The sequence below is a fragment of the Dromiciops gliroides genome, chromosome 1, assembly GCF_019393635.1.
Source record: "Dromiciops gliroides isolate mDroGli1 chromosome 1, mDroGli1.pri, whole genome shotgun sequence".
Taxonomy (NCBI): domain Eukaryota; kingdom Metazoa; phylum Chordata; class Mammalia; order Microbiotheria; family Microbiotheriidae; genus Dromiciops; species Dromiciops gliroides.
The window spans coordinates 534,075,703-534,101,850 of NC_057861.1; the positions used below are offsets into that span (position 1 = coordinate 534,075,703).

At 38.3% G+C, this 26,148-nt stretch overlaps 1 protein-coding gene across 1 annotated transcript in view; it reads left to right on the forward strand.

Annotated features, from left to right (window-relative positions):
- MAD1L1 (mitotic arrest deficient 1 like 1) overlaps positions 1-26,148 on the forward strand; it is an 899,456-nt gene that overhangs the window by 522,839 nt on the left and 350,469 nt on the right. Inside the window, exon 18 of the mRNA XM_043978850.1 lies at positions 7,985-8,075. Coding sequence (XP_043834785.1) covers positions 7,985-8,075 — 91 coding nt within the window. The remainder of the gene's footprint in view (positions 1-7,984; positions 8,076-26,148) is intronic.

Consider the following 26,148-nt stretch of genomic DNA (forward strand, 5'->3'; position numbering starts at 1 on the left):
TTATTCCCCATGCCCCCTTTATCTGCTCAATCCCATTTGCTCTATTCATCCATAATGCTTTGATTGGTGCTACCTTAGAGACTTTTTTTTTTAACTGTAATGATAATGTCAAAGTGTTTGTTTATAACAAATAAATAAGTAAATTTTCAAAGGCTAAAAAACTTTACTAAATACTTAAGTGGCAACAACTGAAGGACCTTCTCAACTGGAACAAATATGAACGCTGTCATTTCTCCTGTCAAGTGGCAACTCTAGTAAATCCTAAATGTTGTCTGTGGATTTAGCGAATGGCTAGAGTTAGAGTAATTCAGAAGAAATTCATGTCCTTGCCAGTGCCTATTAGTCACACTTGTTGGAAATCTCCCTGCTCATCTCTGAACATAGTTACAGTGCCATCTGGATCTTTCTGTGGAGCTCCATTTCCATTGAGGAGTTCACACACAGTGCCATCTTTCTATTAGATTTGGGGGACGAGGGGGGTGAGGACAGCAGGGTTTTGTGTTTGCCAGGGGAGATAAAGATAATTCCAGCTATAGAGGCCCAGCGTGCCATGCAGATGCCACACCTGTTTGGAACACCTGCACCTCTGCCAACATGTGATAATAAGCAACCCAAATATAGAGGACAAGTTTCCAACCAGGAAGCACAAATTGATGGGGCTCAGGTGAGGGAGTCAAAGAACAAGCCATATTTGAGAAATATGAAAAGGGGTGGAGGACCTTTGTATGTTAAACCTGCTACCTGGGACTTCTCTTTCTCTGGGTCTTTTTAGCTTCTGGCTAGCTAGGAAACACTCTACAATGTTCTCAGGGATATATATCATCAAGATTTCGGTGCCTTCATTCCTTTATCTAAAACATGGATTTATCATGCTTTAAAACTAGCTGACCCCATCTCAACAGTACTAATATCTTGGCTTATCCACATAAGGACGCGTTCTCTTTCATTACAACCCTCATTAACCCAAACTTGATTCTCCACATCATATCATAATCCCCATTGTATTTAGCAAAAGTTAGGAAGGAGTGACCAGTGAGGGGTAGGAGAGGTCAGCCTCCCTCTAAAGGGCCAAAAGGTTTTTTCATGGACAGAACTTGTTGACTAACACAAAACCTGGGTTGGCAATAAATCCATCTGCTGTCACAAGATTCGCTTTCCTCTTTGTTCCTCATCGTTACTTCTTTTCAGGCCTTTTGGAACTAGTTTGTCTGCCTGATGGTGGTGGGTAGGAACAGTGGCATCATCAAAGTGAAAGGAATGATTCAAAACCAGGCAGAATTATAGCAACCACAATAATAGAGATGATAATAGCTGACATTTATACTATGTTTTATTGTTTACCAAGCACTTTACTCCCCCCCCCCCGCCCCAGGGCAATAAGGATTAAGTGACTTGCCCAGGGTCACACAGCTAGTAAGTATCAAGTGTCTGAGGCTGGATTTGAACTCAGGTCCTCCTGAATCGAGGGCTGGTGCTTTATCTACTACACCACCTAGCTGCCCCAACTTATAAAATTTCATTTGAGCTTTACAAACACCCCATTAGGTAGGAAATGAAATTATTTTTGTTGCCATTTTATAGATGAAGAAACTGAAGTTCAGAGAGTCTCAAGACCATATGGTTTATATTTTAGAGCCTAGATCAGAAACTAAACCTTTAGATGACAAGGGGTTGTGCCAAGTGTTAGGTTACAGTATCCTACTAGAGCAGAAGATGGTAAACAAGCATCCAATCTGTAGCTTGGTGCCAAAATAATAACACTGCCTCCCTGTCATGGCCTTGGCTGCCATTTGGATGAGGATGTGGCCAGTGGGAGCAGTAACACATTGGTAGGCATGAATGGGGGTGGGGAGAAGGTTCCTATTAAAAAATAAATAAATAAAGTACATTATAGGGGCAGCTAGGTGGCGCAGTGGATAAATCGCTAGCCCTGGATTCAGGAGGACCTGAGTTCAAATCCAGCCTCAGACACTTGACACTTACTAGCTTTGTTACCCTGAGCAAGTCACTTAATCCCCATTGCCCTCCCAAAATAAAAAATAATAATAATAAAAAGTACATTATATGTAATAGGCACTGAATAAAAATTTATTAAATGATAAATAAATCCCATATAGCCTGTTTTTGGACTACAGTTTACAGGGTTCAAACATTAAATTTCAAAATGACTTTGAGAGATGATCTAGGCTCTTTTCCCAAGACTTAGTCAAGATTACATATACTCCAGTCATCCTAGAGTGAAAACTCTTTCCCTTCCCCTCATTTTCCTACCTGTCCTCTCTTCTCTCTTTACCTCTCATCTCCTTGTGTCATCCTTCCTTCCCCCCTTTTCACCTTACAAGTCTGTGTATATCGAAATCCCATCCTTTCTCTTATTAATTTCTTTTGGAACTTAAACTTCATGGGACTTATGCCAGTATCTTACCTAAATCCATCCTGCTGTTTTGTCTTTTCTTGTCCCCAGAGAAGATAAAGATCCAAAGTCCCTATCCAATGAATCTTTCAATAGGATAAATAAATCTCAATATTTCTCTCACAGTGTATTCTGAAAGGGAAGAATTCCATTTTTTTTTGAGTCATCAAATGTTATGAGAATAACCTTTAATGATCATCTTGCCAGTCATACTCATTGATTAGGAAACTTGGGCTCAGAGAAGTTGTAACTTGTCTAATTATCATTTACTCATTCGTTCTAATTAGTAGTACAATCAGGGGCAGCTAGATGGCACAGTGGATAGAGCACCGGCCCTGGAGTCAGGAGTACCTGAGTTCAAATCCAGCCTCAGACACTTAATACTTAACTAGCTGTGTGACCTTGGGCAAGTCACTTAACCCCAATTGCCTCACTAAAAAAAAAAAAAAAGTAGTACAATCAGGATTATCACCCAGGTCATGTTCTTTCCAATAATATCTTCTTGGTTTTGGTTTTGCTTTACTTTGTTTCTTTTTAAAAATGACATAAATCAAGCATCTCTTAACCAAAATAAATAAGCAGCAAAGTTTGAGACATCTTTCAGAGAAGATCCTAAAAGTTTTTCTAGGCATCTGTAAGTATCATGCATCAGAGACTAAAACAAACCAACTCTATTCAGGGAACACATTCCTGTCTTTTCCTGTCATAGTCGAGACGAAACATCAGGCTTGGCAAAGCAAAGATATCAAGTTGTTTTTGTTTTGTTTTTGAAGATCTGTAAACCTTAAAAATGCCAAGACCAGTATTCTGTTTTCAGCCCCTTGTGTGTTGGGCCGAAGGCCTCAGTTACTGGTACAGAGCAATGTGAAGCTGCCATAAGCGATTCGAGCATCAAACGTTTTTGGCTCATGGGAAGCTGAAGCTGTCAAGGTTTTGCTTTCTTGTTCAGTGTATAGACCCAGGGGATGTTGGCCCAAGGGAGTCGCCTAGTGAGTACTAGGCATTTCAAATTTGATAGAAGAGTTTGCAACCAAGCTGTTGACATCTCTTTCACAAACACATTGCTAACATTTTCAGATCTTTCCATGAGGCTGAATAAAAAGGTTGGCCAAGGTTTGTTCTTATCAACTAGCACAAGTTAGATTGTGGCCTTCCTGAACTTTACTAGGCTGAAGGTACTATTAATTTCAGCAGCCAAGCCAGAGGTGTCCCCACGATGACCTCACAGGTAGTTGGAATGTGCCATAGTTGGTTATCATTGGTGTTGGCCCAATTTCCAGTTAAGGACGATGGACTTTCAGGGCTTTGTGCAAAGTGTACACCAGTAGGAAGCCAGGCCAAGCAATAGGCACAGATGACTGTATACTTGAGATGTCAAGGAATCCTGAAGTGATGAGTAATCAAATGACCCAACACCTTTCTGCCTTTTATGTGCATTGTTGCCAACTGAGTGGGAAAAACCATAGAAACAAGCTGTCATGGAGTCCCATTCCTTCGGTGTGTACCAAACTCAACTGGTTCCCCTTTTTTCTCTGTTTCTTCCCCTGCCCCAACATGATTCCTCTTAGCTTTATTGACAAGTGTCCTGTAAATGGCAGACACTGAGGAATCCATTCTTTTTGGCCATTTTAGGTCTTTATGTTCAAGTGTATGTTAACCTTTTCCTCATGCATCTTAAGATTTCCTATGGCTGTTAGTCTTTGGAATCACTTTGAATCTCAGGCAGTTGAACAGAGCTTTTAAAATTTCTTTTCTCTCTCCCTCCCACCCCCATTTATCTATTTGCTTTCAAAATATTTATAATGCACTTGACTGATGATAAATTTATCTAATGCTATTTATTTCAGTTGGATTTCCTTTTTCTCTCCAGCTTCCCCTCCCTTCCTCATTAAAGAGCTTGCATGACATATGAAATAACTTTTAACACAATTTAAATTTGTGACATCTCCAGTGTTCAATAACCTCAAGATTTATTTATAGTCAAAATAACTTAAAACAGAGTTTATTGTTTTTAATAATTTGAAACCAAGGTATGAATAAGAGACTTTTATGCACACATACACACACACACACACACACACCCATACGTGCACACATACACACCCCAAAAGAGTAAATTGATAATTGGTCAGAAAGAAGGAAGGAAATTTTTAAAAAATACTTTGCCCTTGAAATAAAGAAGAGATGAATATGAGGAATTTGGAGATTTGGAAACCTTGTATGAACTGATACAAAGTAAAATGAGAGATAATTGAAGTTATTGGATTACCTGAAATTCATAATAAAAAAAGGCCTGTGCATCATCATATTTTTTTAAAAAAAGAAATTATAAGGGAAAACTGCCTCAATATCTTAAAACCACAGGGCCTGTAAAAATGGAAAGAATTCACCAATCACCTCCTGAAAGAAATCCCAAAATAAATACTTGTAAGAACTTATTGCCGAAATCCAGTGCTCCCTTGTCAAGGAAGAAGTGCTGCTAGCAGTCAGACATAATTCAGATACCATGAAACCACAGCCAGGATGACACAAGATTTAGGAGCTACTACCTTAAAGAAGTGGATGGCTTGGAATAGTGTATTCAGGAGGACAAAGGAACTAGGATTATAACCAAGAATATCCTACCCAGCAAACCTGAGTATAATTCTTCAGGGGAAAAAAATGGGTATTTATTGAAATAGAGGCCTTTTAGCATTCCTAATGAAAAGACAGAACTAAATAGAAAACTTGACATTCCAACACAAAACTGAAGAAAAGCAAAAGGGAAATATGAATAAGAAATATTAAGAGATATAACAAGGTTAAACTGTTTACGTTTCACATGGGAAGGCAATTCATGTAACCTCTAAGAACTTTATCATCAGTAGGACACTAAGAGTTTTCTTAGAGTGCATGAGTCTGAGTCTACTATGTTAGGATGATCTCCAAAGAAGAATGGAGGGATGAGATAAAGGGATATACTGGGGAGAGAGAGATGAGAGAGGAAGAATGGAGAAAATTATCTCACATAAATGAGGCATGTAAGGTAGGTGGAGTTATGTGAAAATGGGGAGGACAGTGTTTGAATCTCATTTATCTGTACTGGTTCAAAAATGGTAAAATATGCATATAAACACAGTTGGGTACAAAAATTCATCTTACTGAAGGGTGGTGGTAGTTAGAAGCAAACAGGCTGAGGAAGGGACAGCATAAAGAAAAGAAGAATAAATTTCAGAGATCAGGATGGGAGGAAATAGACAGCACTCATAACTATGAATGTGAATGAAATAAATTCATCCATAAAATGGAAGAGGTTCACATAATGCATTAGAAACTAGAATCCAACAATATTTTGTTTCCAGGAAACACTTGAAACAGAAAGATACACACATTAATATAAGGGGCTGGAGCAGAATTTATTATGCTTCAGCTAAAGGGAAAAAATGGCAAGGGTAGCAATCATGATTTCAGACAAAGTAAAAGCAAAAATAGACCAAATTAAAAGAGATAATCAGGGAAACTACATTTTGCTAAAAGTTACCAATGAATTAATATAAAAATTGAATATATATGTAACAAATGGTATAGAATCCAAATTCTTGAAGGAAAAGCTAAATGAGTTATTAGAGGAAATAAAAACTATATTAGTAGAGGACCTCAATTTATCCCTGTCAGACCTAGATAGATTAATTTAACCTTAAAACAAACAACAAAGAAGTTAAGGAGATGAATAGAATTTCTAAAAGGTTAGCTATGATAGACTTCTGAAGAATACTGAATGGGAATAAAAAAATGTAGATGTATTAGGGCATAAAAACTTACAAATAAGTGAAATATTTATTAATTAAGTTCATAAATTTGAAAACACACACAAAAAGGAATTAATATTAACAGCAATATCAAAAAGTGTTTTCACTAGTAAGAGAAATCCAAATCAAAACAACTGTAAGGTTTCAACTTATACCCAGCAAACTGGCAAAGATGACAAAAGACTAGAAGTTGGTGTTGAGAGGTTTGTGGCAAGATAGGCACACTAATACACTGTTGTGAGATTTGTGAATTGATCCAGCCAATCTGTAAAACATTAGAACTATGTTAATAAAGTGACTGAAATATCTAGATACTCTGAGATATTCTGCTACTAGAGATATTAACAAAGGAAGTCAAAGATAGAGCGATAGGTCTCATATGCACCAAAATATCCACTGCAGCTTTTTTTTTTTTTTTTTTGGTGAGGCAATTGGGGTTAAGTGACTTGCCCAGGGTCACACAGCTAGTAAGTGTTAAGTGTCTGAGGCTGGATTTGAACTCAGGTACTCCTGAATCCAGGGCCAGTGCTCTATCCACTGCACCACCTAGCTGCCCAGCATTTTTTTCTGGTATCAAAGAACTAGGAGGAAAAGTAGAACCTAATTGTTTAGAGGATAGCTAAACAAATTGTGGTACATAAATGTAATGGAATATTTGTGTATCCTAATCAATATCAAGTATATAAGGATTTGGAGGACTATAGGAAGGCTTATGTAAATATCAGTAAAGTAATCTAAAACATATTCAGGACCACAGTGTACACAGCATTTACAGCAATATCAATGGAAAGAATAAATAATTGAATTTTTATGATTTTGAATAACAATGCTTAGGCTTTAAGAAGACTTGAAAATGAAATTCTTTCCCTCCAATTATGAAAGTGAGGAGTTAATTAACTAATGAATGTTGGATATAATTGATATGTTTGTTAGTTTTGTCGAACTCCTTTTTTAATCATTTCTTAATCTTTGTTACAAGGAATGTGTTGCAAGGTTTGTGTTCAGAAGTGATATATTTGTAAATAGATGTGATGGGAAAACAAAAGCTATACTTAAGCCTACTCATTCTAACTGACATTTAGAGGACTGCCAAGGAAACCTACCTGCTCTTCTCTACAATAAACTTGCATGTAATTGAAAACTGTTTCAATGTTTTTCCTTAATCTATACATGTTAAGTATAAGCACATCTTTGTAGCGATGGTTTCACAGCCCTTTCTAATCCAGTTTCCCCATCCTGGATATACCAAATATTTTCTTCTCCTAGCATATGGTTTTTAAAAATTCAGTTTCATAGGACTATTATTTCCTGTAATCTAGACACTAGATTCTTCTCACTATTAAACAATTCATTTTATGATTCTTGTCAACTAAGACATTCCCAACCCTCTTTCCCATGCCATCCCTCACTCCTGATCTTTTTACACATAAAATGTTATAAATCCAATTCTCTCATACAATTGCAGTTGTTAATGATTTACTTCATTATTCTTTGTCTTTAAATCCCAAAGTCCTAGGTCCTTTGGGCCTCCTTTGCAGAGATTGACCATGTTGCACCCTCATTGGGATTTAGGGGGTAAAAGGGGGTGTGGATGTGTCAGTGGGTATGTAATTCAACATAAGCTCCCAGAGAGGAGGAGTTATTTTATTTTTTCCATTAGTATTCCTGGTGCTTAGCATGCTATTTGGCACATAGTAAGTGTTTTAAAAAATGCTTTTTAACTGATTCATTCATTTGAACTTTACTTGTCTAATCTTATGTCTGGCTATCAATTCATTCACAGGTTAAAAGTTGAGGAGCTGGTGATGGAACGAGGTCAGTTGCAAGAAGAGAAGAAAAATCTTGAGATGCAGCTTGAGAAACTGACCCTCCAGGTGAGAGGCCTCCCAGTCCTAATCAGGCTTGAAATTTGTCCTTGTTGTTTTTGCATCCTTCCATACTCACTGCTCTTTTCTTTTTCTTCCCATGTTTAAACATCCATGGTCCTGAGACCCATTCCATAGACTGCATTGAGGCTTCTTTTCCATCCCAGGAAATATCCCACTGAGGCCTTTCTGCAAATACCTCTTGTCCTCTGCACTCCTGTTCTAGTTTGGTGTGTCATGAGGCCAGTGGTTTAAATTATGTATGAGGGGTAATTTGCCAGAACTTCCCCTGAGTGAGAGCCAGGCAGGAAGATGCTTCTCTATCTCTAAAACAAACTTGCATTGTGGATGCTACAGTTTTCTCTTCCTTTTCTCCCTTAAAGGATTTTTCTTTTTTATCTCCCTCCCGCTAATGGCCAAAGAGATTGCTCTATAGTTAGTGACACTGTATGCCTGGAAGCTCCTTTTACAACTGAAAACTCTGGGTAGAAATTAATTAGCCGATGTTTTGTGTGTGGTCTTTGGTTTGTTTTTAATCAAACATTCCTTCTGTTGGCACTGTTCAAAATGGAGAACTCAGACTCACTAGCTATTTGCATTGTTTTCATTTTTCTTTCTTTTTCATTTCCCTTTTTGCGTGAATTATTTCATGGCAGAAAACCTGCAGGTTTGAAATTACCCAGATTTCAGACAGGCCATTGATTTTTATCTTGACACCTATTAGAGGCAAATCAAATCTCTTTTTTATTACCAATTCTTAGAGATGGGAAAAGTGACAACTTTGATAAAGCAGGAGGCTGAGAGCTGCTGAACACGTCAGCTGTGCCATGTTTAGCACAAGGGCCTGTCATCCGGCTCTCCTTTAATTGGGCTGCAGTCATCAGAAGCTTGGGGCTTGGGGAGGAGATTTGCCGGCCTCTAACACATACCATTTACAAATGGTAACTGTTTAATGCCCATCTGCAGGACCGTAGCCAAATCCCCACTGGAATCATTGTGTGGTAGTTTCTGAATCATTCCCAGAGGGATGCTAAAGGGAAGGCCACACCCACACAGTATTCAGTTCTATTTACCACTCTTCCAAGACTTCTTCCTTGGGTATAGGTCTTTATTAAATGTATTCCCTATCTACAAATACAAGATGGAAGACACGTCATGTTCCTGAGGTCTGTTTCTGCCAGGACTCTCTAAAGAGTCTTCTATTCTGGTTTTAGTATTCATCTCTTCTACAGAGGATAGGTTAGCCTTTCTTTGGTGTTGGGAATTCCTTTGTTATGGACTAAATAGTCCCAATGCTGTAAAATGTTGAATCTTCCCTATAAACCAGGTGAAGTGACATCAGAAACAACATTCAAACCTCAGAATTTAGCATTCCTGCATAAGAGGGGGCAGCTAGGTGGCAAAGTGGATAGAGCACTGGTCCTGGATCCAGGAAGACCTGTGTTCAAATTTGACCTCAGACACTTGACACTTACTAGCTATGTGACCCTGGGCAAGTCACTTAACCTTCATTGCCCCTGCCCCCCCCCCCCCCTCCAAGAGTAACATCAGTTCCTATATTAAATTATAAACTATTAAAATCTTAATGTAGGGTCTAACTTCTAGATATTGCCGTACTTAATTCATTTGGAGAGATTCCTACTTAATACAGCCTATGACCTGTTTCCAAATCATTAGGAGCCTCTTAAGATGAGACCAGGAAAATCATAGTTTGAGTAATTATCAAAGTGCTTTGATGTTGTTAGTGATGAAGACAGAGTTATAATCATGATGACAGCAATCAACCTTTGAACTCCCAAGGCATGAAGCCTTCTGTACTTTGGGATTTAGTTTAATATGGGGGTAAGAAAACTGAATTTGGAATCAGAAGATCTGAGTTCAGATACTTCTTCTGCTGCTTGATATTTGTGTGGACTTGAACAAGTCACCTCCCCTCTCTAGGCCTTAGTTTCTTCATTTGTTTAATGAATGACTTGGACTAGATTCCTTTCCACTTCTCAGTCCTGATTCAATGACCTGGGCCTTATTCAGAGTATATAAAATATAGACATTATTGTCTTTATGGTGCTAATACTCTAATGTAGGAAGTTAGGGTATGCACACACTATCAGAGACACAATATATTGGAGACATATCCCTAGATAAGTAGATTTTCCTTCCCACATATTCCTGGAGCACTTTGTCTGGCTATCTCCTTTGCCCCCATCAAACCCTCCTATATATTATACTCTTCTGTGTCCATGTAACACACCATGACCCTCACTTCTATACTCAGTAAAATAGGAGCCACTTGAGGGTAGCAACCATTTTGGTATCTCCAATGCCATCACCATAACAGAGAGTTAACAAAATTTTTAAATTAAATTATAGTCAGATATCCACTGCATGCATTAAACTGTTTGTATAGAAAAAGTATAAATCAGCACAGCTGTAAAGATCCTGTGTTAGAGAAGCAGCATAGGATTGTGAAGTAGGCACTAGAGGTGAAGTCAAACCTGAGCTCAGGGCCTGATGCTACCAATGATTACCTATTGAAACCTTTGACAAATTATTTAATCTACATAAATTTCAGTTTCTTCATCTGTAAAATGGGAAAAATAAGACTTGGATTTTCTTCCTTAAAAGGTTATGGGGGGGCAGCTAGATGGCACAGTGGATAAAGCACCGGCCCTGGATTCAGGAGTACCTGAGTTCAAATCCGGCCTCAGACACTTGACACTTACTAGCTGTGTGACCCTGGGCAAGTCACTTAACCCCAACTGCCTCACCAAAAAAAAAGAAAAAAAAAGAAAGAAAAGGTAATGGGGGGGGATGGCAGCAGCTAGGTGGTGCAGTGGATAAAGCACCGGCCCTGGATTCAGGAGTACCTGAGTTCAAATCCTGCCTCAGAGACTTGACACTTACTAGCTGTGTGACCCTGGGCAAGTCACTTAACCCCCATTGCCCTGCAAACAAACAAAAAACAAACAAACAAAAGGTTATCAGGGTCAGTAAAATAAGATATATTGCCTATTTCAACCAAGTATGATATAAATGTGAATTCTCGTCATCAGCTTCATCGTCTATAAATAAATGTTAGTACCTGTGCTATGGGCTTGTTCTGGGGAATCAAATGAAATCATGGTTATGAAGGCACTTTATAAATGTAAAGTGCTACATAAAAACAAGGTTCTTTTAGAAAGTTTTATTTTAATGTCAGTAGCACTTATTAGAGAGAAAACATGGTGAAGGTGTCAGAAAGACCTGGGTTTGAGTCCTGCCTCTCTATCCGCTGGCCTTGTTTCCCTAACTCCCTAAGAACAGAAATTGTAGATGACTTGCTGATCTACTTTAGTTGAGGAAGTTTCATTAAATAGAAGTCCAAACTAGGGGAAAAAATGGCCATTTGTTACACATGTCCTTGTTCACAGAACTGTGCTGGACAAAGAGGAAATCTGGATTCAGAGGTTCCTGCCTCTCTCATTTAGTAATTGAGGCTCTCTGAGCCTCAACTCCCATCAGTTAATTGAGGAAAATATACATCATCCCCATGGGCAGCCACAGAACAGGGAGCAGCAACCTTATTTTCTCTAGTGTTAATATCAGGACTAAATTGTGCTTGTGGACACTATTGAAAGTCCTGAGGCACTGGAAAAGGGGGGGAAAAAGCATGCATATGGGGCAGGAAATGAGGGAAGTGAGAAGGGAAAGAAAGTGACAGGGTAGGGACAAGTGTTTATAGAATGCCTCCAGCAAGAGTTAATATCTGGGTTCCTGGGAGCAGCTAGGTAGTACAGTGGATAAAGCACCAGCCTTGGATTCAGGAGGACCTGAGTTCAAATCCTGCCTCTGACACTTGCCACTTACTGGCTGTGTGATCCCTGGGCAAGTCACTTAACCCTCATTGCCCCTCTCCCCCATTTAAAAAAAATCTGGGTTCCTCCCCCAATATGAATTGGTTTTGCAAACTATACTTTTTTATTTTTAATTTTTTTTCCACAAGGGAGGATTTTTGTTTTGTAGGGAAGTAGTATGTGGGGAAAGAGTAGGTTTGTAATGATAGTGATACCAAAAAAAGAAAAAGAAAAGAGCATCAATGAAACATTAAAAATACACAGAAGAATATAGAAGGAGGCAGAAAAGCAGGACTATATTCATAGTCATGTGAAATTCAATATACACGTTTAAAAAAGCTATCCTAGAGATTCACATTTTCATATACAGTCCTTTTCCTGCTCTTTTTGTATATCAAACTGTTCGTGTTTATTAAGTTCAAAGAAAATATTTAAATGATCAAATAATTAAGCATTCTCAAAAAAGAGAGAGACTATGGTGAGCTTCACCATGATTAGAGCTAGCTGATGCTATCGAGAAGCTTCCTATGTAGCTATGAGCTGGCCTTAATGTCTTTTCTATTACTCTCATTCTATAGAATGACTCAGTGCCGCCATCTACTTTATTCTTTTTTTTTTTAGTGAGGCAATTGGGGTTAAGTGACTTGCCCAGAGTCACACAGCTAGTAAGTGTTAAGTGTCTGAGGCTGGATTTGAACTCAGGTACTCCTGACTCCAGGGCCGGTGCTCTATCCACTGTGCCACCTAGCTTCCCCCATCTACTTTATTCTTATGGGAAAAGAGAGAGGATGTCCTAGCACCTCTGTATTCACTTGGCTATCATTAGAGTCAGATATAAAGGCACAGTGTCTTTCTGTATGGAACATAAGGAATGAGGGCAGACCTTTGAAGAGGCATTCCAGGATTTGTTGTATTCCTAGGCACAATGCCTAGGCCTGCAATGATCAGTAGAGAGTGGTCTATCATAAGTTCATAACACAGTGTTAGGGACCTGATAGGGGCTCAAGGGTACAGATTGTGAATAGGACGATTCTCAAATTGTCATCCTTTTTGAAAATTTGGAGTTCTTTATAATCCAGTCCCATGCTTGCACTTACCAAAGCATAGATGAATACTAGTGAAAAATGTTTACTCCTACAGTTCCATATATCTTATCTATATATTGTGTTTTCAACATGGCAGGCTTTTCCATTAAGCTCCCACAGAACTTTATTCATTTTGAAACAAAAGTAAAGGAAGAAGCTTCTTTGAATAAACTTTTCCTTTCATTGGACTTCAATTTAATGGAAAAAAAAATGGCCAACTAGTTGAAGTGAAAAATTAGCAGCTTGAGGTAACAAGTATATTACCACTTAATTTGTTAAAAAAAATTGCTAGAGAGGCTAGCTAGCTTATTATTTTAAATCTGGTTTGACCCTTTTTCCCTTGAACGGGGATAGAATTAAACCTGTTATTTCATTGGATGTTTGGTGAGGAACTACCAGTGAGAAAACTCATCTGTCAACGCAGATCAGCAGCTCATCTCCAACTTAGAGATTCTAAGACAGGTATTATGTGTTAGAGACAGGATTGGGACATATGTCCTCCTGATTCCAAGGCTCTCTCTGCTATGCAATACTTGCCTTTCAAAGATTTGGCATTATTTGTCATTTTCTAAAACAGTCAGTGAGGTTTAAATGCATTGGGTTCTTCAAATGAACAGTGAATTGTCTTCATTTCTTCCTAAATTATCTAGTTATAACATGATATTTCTAAATTTTCAGAATAGTTTGCCAACACTTTGACTTTTTCAACGTATCTGGCCCCCAAAAGATATATAAGAAAGTATCCCCCTCCTCTCTTTTGCAGAGGTCTATAAGTTTGGAACATTTTCAAGTTTTTTTCAGTGTGTGGATAAGTTTTGCTGATTATCTTTTTTCTTCTTTTTTTTTCTTAAAAATTTCTATGAAATGGCTCTGTGGGAGGGGAAGGATACAGAGGGCAATTTAGACAATATGATAACAAAGGATATCAGTTAAGTTTCATTTTTAAAAGTCAGTGCATCATAGCTATACAGAGTAGCCAGAGAGGAGATCTTTTTAGGCGAATGATAAAGGATGTTTCCCCAGGAAACCTCTGTTAAAATTTAGGGTACACGCTGTTCTTGCACGCACGTGGGCCCTGGAGAAAGTACTTAAGGTACAACATCAGGGAGGCACACATGTAAAGAACCTCCCAATTTGTGCCCTGGAAAGTCCCTTTTTCCCCTTTATGGTCCTCATAAAGTTCCCTTTAGATTCTGCTTTGATTTGGGCTGCAAATGTCAGTGCTTTTGGAACCTACTGCTGTCCATTTTCTCTTTAAGAGTCATGGTCTTGCAGGGAGGATTCTGGGAAGATGGGAGCAGGCTCTCCAAATTTCCTCCACAAACAAAACAGAATATAACCTCCAGGTGAATAGAGAGCAGCAAAAATGAGAGGCCCTCCTATGGCAGAGGTTTGGCCTGACTGAAGTGCACACACCTCCAAGCTTAACTCCTCGGAATTCACAAAAGCAAGGAGCCCTCGGGGCAGCTAGTTTGGGAAGGCTTCTCAGGAACTTTCACCCCTTAGGCGGCGTGGGGGTGGGTAGGCTAAAATGGGGAAGATTGAAGGATGCTTTTCTGTCTCAGGACACCAGGCCCATCTGTGCTGACTATCTCAGGTCCCCCGGCTATACCTGTGGGCAAGGAAGAGCTAGTGTATGCCCAATGGCTGTGGTAACAGAGGGGCGGGGACCCTGCTGGCTGTGTGCACTTGCACGAGAGTGGAAGCCCTGGTTTTGGTTCCAAGGCAAAGGGAAGAACTGAAGGTCACAGCTGTCAGAGGGACAGCAGAGAACAAGAGCATTTGCCTTTGTGGGACAGTGTGGCTGGGGACCCTAGCCTTAGTGAAGGAACGGAGAGGACCTCAGAAAACTAACAGTAAGAAGGATCTGAGACCTGGGTCACCATTACCCATACCCTGGGACTAAAACCTGATGCTGCTAAAAAGTAAAACAAAACAAAATAAAAATGAGTAAGCAAAGGAGAGAGAACCCAACTATGGACAGTTGTATGGGGATAGAAAAGATCTGGGTTCATATTGAGAGGAAGATACTGAAATTTTAAAAGCTACTCCTACCCCCAAGAGAAACATCAAATGGTCACAATCCCAAGAAAGTTCTTGGAAGAACTTAAAAATGATTTCCAAAATCAAATAAGAGAGATTAAGGAAAAATTAGGGGAAAAAAACAAGAGCAATCCAAGAAAATTATGAAAAGAGAGTCAATGAATTAGAAAAAGAGATCCTGGAACTTAAGGGGGGAAAAATAAATCCTTACAAACTTGAATTGGGCAAGGGGGAGTGAATGATTTTATAAGACCAAGAAATAATAAAACAAAATCAAAAGAATGAAAAATAGAGAATGTAAAACATCTCATCAGAAAAAGAACTGATCTGAAGAACAGATCATAGAGAGAGAATATAAGTTGTTGGACTTCCTTGAAAGTTACCATCAATAAGAGAATCTTGGTGGAATAAAGAGCAAAAGAGTTGAGGTTGTGACCAAAAATAACTTAGCCAGAAAAGTTGAGTGTAATCCTGAATGGGAAAAAAAAAAGTGGACATTTAACAAACTGAAAGAATTTCAGGTATTTGTGACAAAAAGACCAGAACTTAATGGAAAATTTGACATGTAAGATCCAGGCAAAATATATGATAAACATAAAAGGACTCAATAAAGTCAAGCTGTTTACTTCTTAATATGTAAAAATATTATTAGTATTCTGAAGACTGTCATTTCTTCAGGAGTTTGAAAGAAAAGTTGAGGCTGAGTATGTTGGGGTGGTTCTAGAAAAATTGGGTTGAAAATGGTAAGAAGGTGTAATTATCTCATACAAATGAGGCATTAAAGGAAGAACTAAAACAGAGGAAGCAGCTGGGGATGAGGTCTGGTGGTGCTGAAATCTTACTCTCATCTGATTGGTTAAAGAGGGAACAACATAGGGGCAGCTAGATGGTGCAGTGGATAAAGCACCGGCCCTGGATTCAGGAGGACCTGAGTTCAAATGCGGCCTCAGACACTTGACACTTAATAGCTGTGTGACCCTGGGCAAGTCACTTAACCCTCATTGCCCTCAAAAAAAAGAAAGGAAAAAAAAGAGAGAACAACATATATGTCTAGAAGGGCATAAAAGTCTTCTAGATTTATAAAGAAATAAGAGGAGAGGACTTTTAGATGGGTATATAGATTGAGATCTAGGAGGTGGGGGGAGAGGGGAGAGGATAAGGGAAGGGACTCCTAGGTGGGTAGAGTAAAGGAAGAGGAAAGGGATATATGGATTAAGGAGGTCATGGTTAGAAGTAAACTAGAGGAGGGATAGGGTAAGAAGGTGAGGACAATAGTAAGGAAAAATAGGATGTAGGGACATCCATTCATAGTAATTATTACTTTGAATATGAATGGGATGTACTCACTCATAAAATGGAAATGGGTAGCAGGATGGGTTAAAAATAAGAATCCATGGGGGCAGCTAGGTGGTGCAGTGGATAGAGCACCAGCCCTGGATTCAGGAGGACCCGAGTTCAAATCCAGCCTCAGACACTTAACAATTACTAGCTGTGTGACCCTAGGCAAGTCACTTAACCCCAATTGCCTCACCCCCTCAAAAAAGTCTTTAAAAATCAGAATCCAACAATATATTGTTTATAAGAACCACATTTTAAAATGAGAGCTACAAACTGTTAAAATAAAGGGTTCATGCTTTAGCTGCTACAGCTAAAAAAGGTAGCGGTAATCTTGCTCTCAAAGCTAAAATAGATTTGATTAAAAGAGATAAACAAGGAAACTACATTATGATAAAAGCTAACAGACAAAAAAGCAACATCAATGCTAAACCCACATGCACCAAATATTACAGCATTTAATTCTTTAAAAGAAAAGTTAAATGAATTAAAGGTGGAAATAGACAGTAGTACTATAATAATGGGGGGCTTTAATCTTACCTTCTCAGAACTAGATAAATCTAACCAAAAAATAAAAAAGGAAGTCAAGAAAGTAAATAGAATTGTGGATAAGCTAGATTTGATAGATATGTAGAGGGAATTGAATGGGAATAGAAAGGAATATACCCTTTTTCTCATAGGTTCATGATACTTTTATAAAGATTGATCATATATTAGGTCATAAAAATTTTATAGTTGAAAGCAGAAATGTTAAATGTACCCTTTTCAGATCACTGTGCAATTAAAATTGTATTTAACAAGGGACCATGGAAACATAGAATAAAAACTAATTGGAGACTAAACTTCCTAATCTTAAAAAATGAGTGGATTCAAGAACAATTCATAGAAACCATCAATAATTTCCTTAAAGAGAATGACAATAATGATATAACAAATCAAAACCTATGGAATACAGCAAAAGCAGTAATCAGATGAAAATCTATATCTCTAAAGGCTTACATCAAAACAAATAGCAAAGGAGCAGACCAATGAACTGGCTATGCAATTTAAAAAACTAGAAAAGAACAAACAAAATCCCCAATTAAATACCAAATTAGAAATCCTAAAAACTATGGCTAGATTAATAAAATTTAGTGTAAGAAAACCATTGAATTAATAAATAAAATTAGGAGTTGGTTTTATGAAAACACCAATAAAATAGATAAACTGTTGGTTATCATGATTTTTTAAAAGTGAGAAGAAAACCAAATCACTACTATTAAAAATGAAAAAGGTGAATATATCACTAACAAAGTTGAAATCAAAGCAATAAGGCGTTATCTTTCCCAATTATATGCCAATAAATTTAACAAGTAAAATGGAAGAATATTTTTAAAAATATAAATTGCCTAGATTAGCAGAAAAGGAAATAGAATATCTCAATAGGCCTATTTCAGAAAAAAGAAATTGAACAGACCATAAAATGAGCTTCCTAGGAAAAAAGCACCAGAACTAGATGGATTTACAAGTGAATTCCATCAAACATTTAAACACCAGCTACTTCCCATATTAAATAAATTATTTGGAATAATTGGCAAAGAAGGGGTCTTACCAAACTCCTTTTATGAAACAAACATGGTATTCCTACCTAAACTAGGAAGAGTAAAACAGAGAAAGGAAATTATAGATCAATTTCACTAATTAATATGGGTGAAAAATTCTAGCTAGGAAATGACAACAGTACAATAGAAAGATTGTATATTGTGACTAAGTGGTCCCAAAAGGGGGCAGCTAGGTGGTGCAGTGGATAAAGCACCAGCCCTGGATTCAGGAGTCCCTGAGTTCAAATCTGGCCTCAGACACTTGACACTTACTAGCTGTGTGACCCTAGGCAAGTCACTTAACCCCCATTGCCCCAAGTAGCAGGATATAAAGTAAACCCGCATAAATCATCAGCATTCCTATATATCACCAACAAAACCCTGCAAGAGATAGTAAGAGATAACCCATTTAAAAACACTCTAGGGGGGGCAGCTAGGTGGCGCAGTGGATAGAGCACCGGCCCTGGAGTCAGGAGTACCTGAGTTCAAATCCGGCCTCGGACACTTAACACTTACTGGCTGTGTGACCCTGGGCAAGTCACTTAACCCCAATTGCCTCACTTTAAAAAAAAAAAGTTTAAAAACACTCTAGACAGCATAGTATACCTGGTAAAACAAACCCAGAAACTATATGAAAAAAATTATTAAAAACTTTTTATACAAATAAAATAAAATTTAAATAATTGAAAAAATATTAATTGTTCATGGGTAGGCAGGGCCAATATAATAAAAGTGAGAATTTTACCTAAATTAATCTATATACTCAATGTCATTACAGTTAAATTAACAAAAAAAATCATTTTACTGAGTTAGAAAGAATAATAAAATTCATTTTCAAGAATAAAAGGTCAAGAATATCAAAGAAACTAATGAAAAATGTAAAGGAAGGGGGTTTAGCAGTACTAGATCTTAAACTATATTATAAGGCATTAATTATCAAAACCATCTGGTACTAGCTAAGAAATAGGAAGTTAGGTCAGTGGAACAGCATAGACATATAATTTATAGCACCAAACGACTATAGTAACCATGTGTGTGAGACAAGTGTAAAGACTTAAGTCTTGGGGTATTAGAATTCATTATTTAGTAAAAAATTGTTGGAAAAAACTGGAAAGCAGTCTGGCAGAAATTGGGCCTAAACTGGTATCTTACACCATTTACCAAGATAAGGTCAAAATGGATACATGACCTAGATATAAAAGGCGATATATTACAAGAAATTTGAACAACGTGGAACATATTACTTATCAGACTTACGAATAGGTAAACAATTTGTGAATAAATAAGGGATAGAGAGTGTTGTTAAGTTCTAAATATAATCTCAATTACATTAAATTTAAAAGGTTTTGTACAAATAAAACCAATGTCGCAAAGATCAGAAGGAAAGCAGAAAATTGGGAGGCGGGGTAGATTTTACAGACAATTTCTCAGATAAAGGTCACATATCTCAAATATGTAAAGAACTATGTCAAATCTATAAGAATACACGTCATTCCTTACTTGATAAATGCTCAATGGATATGAACAGGGGGTTTTCTGATGAAGAAATCAGAACAGTTTGTAGTCATTTGAAAAAATGCTCAAAATCATTTTTATTAGACAATTGCAAATTAAAACAACCTTGAGACACCATTTTACATTTATCAGATTGGCTAAAATGATAGAAAGGGAAAGTGACAAATGTTGGCGAAGATGTGGAAAAATTGGAATACTCATTCACTGATACCCTTTGACCCAGCAATACCACTATCAGGTCTATTTCACAAGATATTAGGGAAAAAGAAAAAGAACCTTTATGTTCTAAAATATTTATAGCAGCCCTCTCTGTGGTGGCAAAGAATTGGAAATTGAAGGGATGCCTGTCAATTGGGGAATGGCTAAACAAGTTGTGATATATGATTGTGATGGAGAACTACTGTCCTGTAAGAAACAATGAACTCAGTGATTTTAGGAAAACACGGAAAGACATGCATGAAATAATGAAGAGTGAAATGAGCAGAAGAGAATGGTGTATACATAAATAGCAAAACAGTTGTTTTAAGAACAACTGTGAGTGACTAAGTCATTTTGACTACCATAAATACCCAAATTAACTACAAAGGATGCTACCTGCATCCAGAGAATGAACTGATAAGTTAGAAGTGTACATAGTATGGTTTACATATATATGTATATGTATGTATATGTATACACACATACTATTTATTTCTAATAGTAGCCTCCTCTAGGGCAGGGGTGGGGGAGGAAACAAACAATTGAGGAGAAAAAAAAGTTACACAATAACTTTATTATATATTTAAAAGGAAAAGCAAATTGTACATAGTAGATTTGCAATTTCATGTGCAATCTTTTTTTTTTCTTTTCCCATTCTACTTTGTTTTGGAAATGCTTGTTTTATTTCCTAAGTTTAGAATAACAACAAAAAAAAAGTCACGCTCTCTGAAGCCACTGCCATCCTTGGGTGACTATCTTTCCACATCTGTCTGCAGGCACTTCCTCTGTCCTCGGTCACTACTGCTCCGATGGCCACTGTGACTGCCTCTGGTGGACTCTACTACTGACTGCTGTTGCTGTGGACCTCTGATGGGGCCTCTGGACATCCCAAGTTCATGCCTAGGCATTCCCTTCTTGGAATACTCATTCAGCTAAAATCATGAAATAATAAATCAAAAGAAATAAAGGTGTCATGTGCTCATGATGGCCAGGTGGGAGAATACATTTGGCTTTTTCTTCCCACCCTATAACTCAAAGAAGTCCTGCCTTACCTGTTGCCAGAAAGGACAAGAACTGAGAGGTGGGCAAGGTTGCACCTTTTGTATTCATACTCAGTTCCTACTCAACATCTAAGTCATCAGTTCTTTCAGCTAGATCTTTTAATTATCACACAGTTAATATGAAAGGCTAGAAATGTGGTCAACAGTCTATATGCAGGATTGGTATCCAATGGGAATATTTGAGCATGCTCTGTATAACCCACCAGTAAGGGCAAATCTAATCACCCTCCCTCTGTTAACAGGAAAGGCATGAGTGGTGTGAAGGGACTAAGAAGAAATGCTGGCTTTTCTGAATGGTCCTGTCCACTACTCTTTCTCTGCTGTTATAGTTCAAGTCCCAGTTCTCCCAATAAGATTGGTTTTTGGAATATTAATGAACCATCAATAAAAAAAGAAATGTAATCAGTTATCTTTTCAAATGTTTAAACTTTTAAGAAGTGTGTGGTAGAAAGGAGATCAGGAGAATTTCAACACTAATGAAAAGAGCAGAAATCACCCTTTGAATGGGTAAGATTTCAGACTTCCTTGAAAACATCATTTAAATCAGCATGACTCACCCATTTATATGGATGGTGGATATATGTACTATATGTTCAGATGGAACAAATCCTTGGCTTTCTTTGTGTAAAGTTCCCCCAAACCCACTTGTTCCCTGCCCCTAGTGGCAGAGACTTGTCTCTTCTTTAGTTCAGAACCCAGGAATGTTCTTTACCAAGATTGACTCATGAGAGATTATCATAATTTAGCAGCATGGCATAATGGAAGGAGCACTGCATTAAGAAGCTGGAGCCCTGGATTCTACCCCTCCACCAGTACACATAAACATACTTTACAAATTGTGTAAATTGTACCTGCCAATCATTTAATAAATGTTTGTTGCATTGTATTGGCCTTGGGCTAATCTGTGATTTTCTGTGTATCTCAGTTGCTTCAGTTGTAAAAGAAGATAACAAATTAACTACCTATTAAGAGTCTTAAGGTAGTTTCCATTTTTCTTTTCTTTTTTTTTTTTTTTTTGGTAAATGGTATTTTCCCCCAATTATGTATAAAGATAGTTTTTTTTTGGCAGGGCAATGTGGGTTAAGTGACAAAGATAATTTTTAACATTCATTTTAAATAAGATTTTAGTTTCAATTTTTTTTCTCCCTCCCTCCTATGTCTCCCCTCCCCAGGTGAGCAAGCAATACATGTTATACATGTGCAATCATGTAAACACATTACTCATGTTGTGAAGGAAGAAACAACAAAAGGGAAAAACCACACAAAAACCCAGTGAAAATGATATGCTTTGATCTGTATTCAGACGCCATAGTTCTTTCCCTGGAGGTGGATAGCACTTTCCATCATGAGTCTTGGGAGTCATCTATCACTGTATTGCTGAGAAGAGCTAAGTCTATCACAGTCATCATCACACAATGTTGCTATTACTGTGCACAGTGTTATCCTGGTTCTGCTCACTTCACTCAGCATCAGTCTATTTGAGTCTTTCCAGGTTTTTCCTGAAATCCGCCTGCTCAACATTTCTTATAGCACAATAGTGTTTCACTCCATTCATACACCACAACTTGTTTGGCTATTCTTCAAGTGATAGGCATCCCCTCAATTTCCAGTTCTTTGCCACCACAAAAAGAGCTGTTATAAATAAAAAATAAGTGTTATATCCTCCCTTTTCTATGATCTCTTTGGAATAGTGGTATTGCTGGGTCAAAGGGTATGCACAGTTTATTGCCCTTTGGGCATATTTCCAAATTGGGTAGCTTCCATTTCTAAAAGCCTAGGTACTATTATAATCCTAAAGGGATCGAGGAGGAGTTTGAAGAATAGGGATATGAAGCCAAATATTGTTATATGAGAGTAGAGATTAATAAGAAAAGCAAAACATTTCAAAACTTGATTAAATAAAAATGAGGTTAATAGAATAACAATGTAGAGAAAACCCTATAATCTCTTTTGGCAGGTACTTCTAGACCATCTAATCAAACTAATATCTGGTAGACCAATAATTTTCAAATTATCTCTCCTGAACCTATTTTCCAGGTCAGCAGTTTTTCCAAGAAGATATTTCACACTGCCCTCTATTTTTTTATTCATTTGGACTTTCTTTATTGTGTCTTGATTTCTCATAAAGTCACTGGCTTCCATTTGTTCAATCCTAATTCTTAGGCAATTATTTTTGTCAGAGAGCTTTTGTACCTCCTTTTCCATTTGGCCAATTTGGCTTTTCAAGCTGTTGACTTTTTTCTCATGTCTTTCCTGCATCACCCTCATTTCTCTTTCCATTTTTTCCTCTACCTCTCTAACTTTATCTTCAAAGTCCTTTTTGAGTTTTTCTATGGCCTGAGACCAATTCGTATTTTTCTTGGAAGCTTTAGATATAGGGGCCCTGATGTTGACATCTTCCTCTGAGGATGCACCTTGATCTTCCTTATCACTAAAGAAACTTTCTATGGTCCTCACCTTTCTCTGTTGGCTCATATTGCCTTTCTTTTACTTGACTTTTAGCTCCTTAAAGCGGGGTACTGTTTCCAGGCTGCAGTATCCCAAGCTTAAAAAGTCTCAGGTGGTATGATTTAAGGAGGAGCAGGTTCTTCACTCGCCTGGCCTGTTTCCTGGTCTGTAGATGACTCCAGACCAACTTGCTAATCAACCATCTTGGTGTGTTGTGGTTGTCAGCTCCGACGAGCCTGTACCCCTCCCCAACCTGGGCCATTGCTTCTCAAGCCTACCTCCTGGTTCCCAGCAGGGGTGAAAAACCCAAGTTCTGCCTCAGCACCAGCATAGACCCCTGTAATCTCCCTTTTGCCAAGGGCTCAGCCCTCTCACCAGACTGTGATCTTAGTTCCAGATGACACTGGTGCTTCAGCTGATTCAGAGGCTCTGGGGGTCTCTTTCTCTGGTGAGGCCTTCCTGGGACTGGATCTGTGCCAGGGTGACTGTGGGGTTGGGCTCCACTCTTGTCTCAGCACAGCAGTTCCCTCCTTCTGACCTTCCAAGCTGTCCTTGGTTAGAAGATGATCTCAGCACATTCTTCTGTGGGTTTTGCTGCTCCAGGAATTGTCCTGTGGCGTTATTCAGATGCTTTTTGGAGTGATCGTGTCATGAGTTCAAGAGCTCACCGCCTTTCCTCCACCATCTTGGCTCCGCCCAGAAGTCTCTCATCAAACCAGTATCTGAAATAGTTCTTTACTTTTCAACATTACCAACAATTAAAGTATCCAGCCTTTGAGGATGTATAGGGATGGAAAACTAGTTACCTCTCTAAGCATCCCATTCCTTTTTGAATAGTCCTGATTATTAGGGAGTTGTCCTTATTTACAGTTATAGCCTTCCTTCCTCAGAGACTTTTATCCATTGTTCAAGTTCTGCCTCAGGCTGAGCAAAATATGCGTCATCCCTTTTTCTATAGAATGGTTTCAAATACTTGTTCTTGAAACAAGCCTTCATGTTTTCCCCAGATCTTTTCTCCTACCAATTTAACACCCCACATTTCTTGAACCAGTTCTTGATAGGCTTGGTTTTGAAACCCTTCACCGTACTCTTTGGGCAAGAATGTTTTTCAAGGATAGGATTGAACTGTATAGGAGTATAATCAGTCTAGGGTCCTTGGCTTAACAATCTTTTATTCAGAGATAGTAGTACTGGGCTTGCAAGTAGGTGGTATACTCAAAAGAGCCCCACCCTTATGTATATATGTTTGTTTAACTGAATCGAATTAATGGTTAATTAAAGCCTCTCCTTGTGGTTGACATGCTTGGATATATGTCTGGTCTAATTTGTTGGGGGTTGTGCAATCAAAATATTGAAATTGTGTACTTCCTCTATTCCCTCCCCATTCACTCCTGTTCTTAATGCACAGCCTATAGTCTCCTAGTTAAGTCCCAACAGGCCCAGAGTGTTGCCAGTAATAGATCATTCCACTTCTGAGGAGAATGATGGTAGTGGGCAGGTCAGGGTAGGTTGTGGAAGTTTAAGGCTTTTGATTGGCTAGAGAAGCTGTGCTGGTTCAACACCCCTTTTGGATTATTCCTGTGATTTATATTTCTTGAATTTGATCTTTTTTTAGGGGGGAGTCATTGAGGGTTAAGTGTCTTGCCCAGGGTCACACAGCTAGTGTCGTGTCTAAGGCTGGATTTGAACTCAGGTCCTCCTGAATCCAGGGCTGGTGCTTTATTCACTGCACCACCTAGTTGCCCCTTTGAATCTGATATTAACACATGAAGCCCAGGAGCTATTGATGCTGCTTCAAGATGCCTACTGCACAGCTAAATTTTTTCCTCTCCTTGTTCAGAGGATAGCTTTTTTTTTTTTTTAATGTCTCAGGGCTGTTTCTACATCCTGCACCCCTTCTCTTTCCCTTCTAGAAATCTTCCATTTCCCCCCTCCTCCCCCTAATCCCCCAATAACCACCTTCCTTCATATCCTTTTTGCCTTGACGGTTGATACCAAGTTGCAGGCTGCATTGATTTTCCTGCTGGCATAAAGACCAAAGCTTGGATATTACTTACTGTTTACAGCTTTACTGCTCATATAAGCTCTTGCACACAAAGAGACCCCTAAACCCTGCCTCGTGGTGATGAGATCCCTGAGAAGCCATATTGCAAGCCCTGTCTCCCCTTCCCCCACCCCACCACTGAAAACTCTGGATGGACTCCTTAAGTGAATATTAGTTTTACCTTTAAACAAAATAGGCACTCTAGAATGGTTCTTAATTGAAACAGCAAGCCATTCCAATCAACTTAGGTGGTAGAGTGGGTTTATACCAGGGGTAGAGGCAGGAAGAATAAGAAGTTATTTCCTTGATGGATCCTGCTTTCCTCATTTATGTACCATTGTGGTCATAACTCCTGCAATGACTCCCATTACGAAACAGCCCTTTTACCTTGATCTGTCAAGCTAGCTTTAGCTCAGACTTGCAGATAGATGACAGATGTACTAGCTCCCCAGATAGGCACTTTAGCTCTACCCATTCAAACTTCTGACAGTGGAATCCCTTTATAAGAGATTCCTTGGGCTAGTATTAACATTGACACTATACCACATATGGAGTTATGACTGGGAGAGGGGGTAATTTGGGCTACTGGCGAATCTGAATCCACATAATAAGGTTAAATATTGTTCTTAGAATTTCAGGCACTAGGAAACGAAAAAAACAAAAACAAAGCCATAGTGCCACTAGTGGGTCATTTCCACTGTATTTAGGTTTAAAATTCTTATTCTTCCACTCTGTGACTACTTTAGGCCTAGCTCTCATTTCCATGGAGTCCCTGATGATTGGCATCCTGGCTGTGACTCATTATATTGGCTGAGGCTTTGTTTTTTTTTATTACTTATCCTTTCCCCTCCCCAACCCATCAGTTCTTTCTGTGAAAACTGCACAAGTCCAAACCTAAGACAAAGGAGGTTGATCAAATCAGTGCTGCTTGCTTACTGTT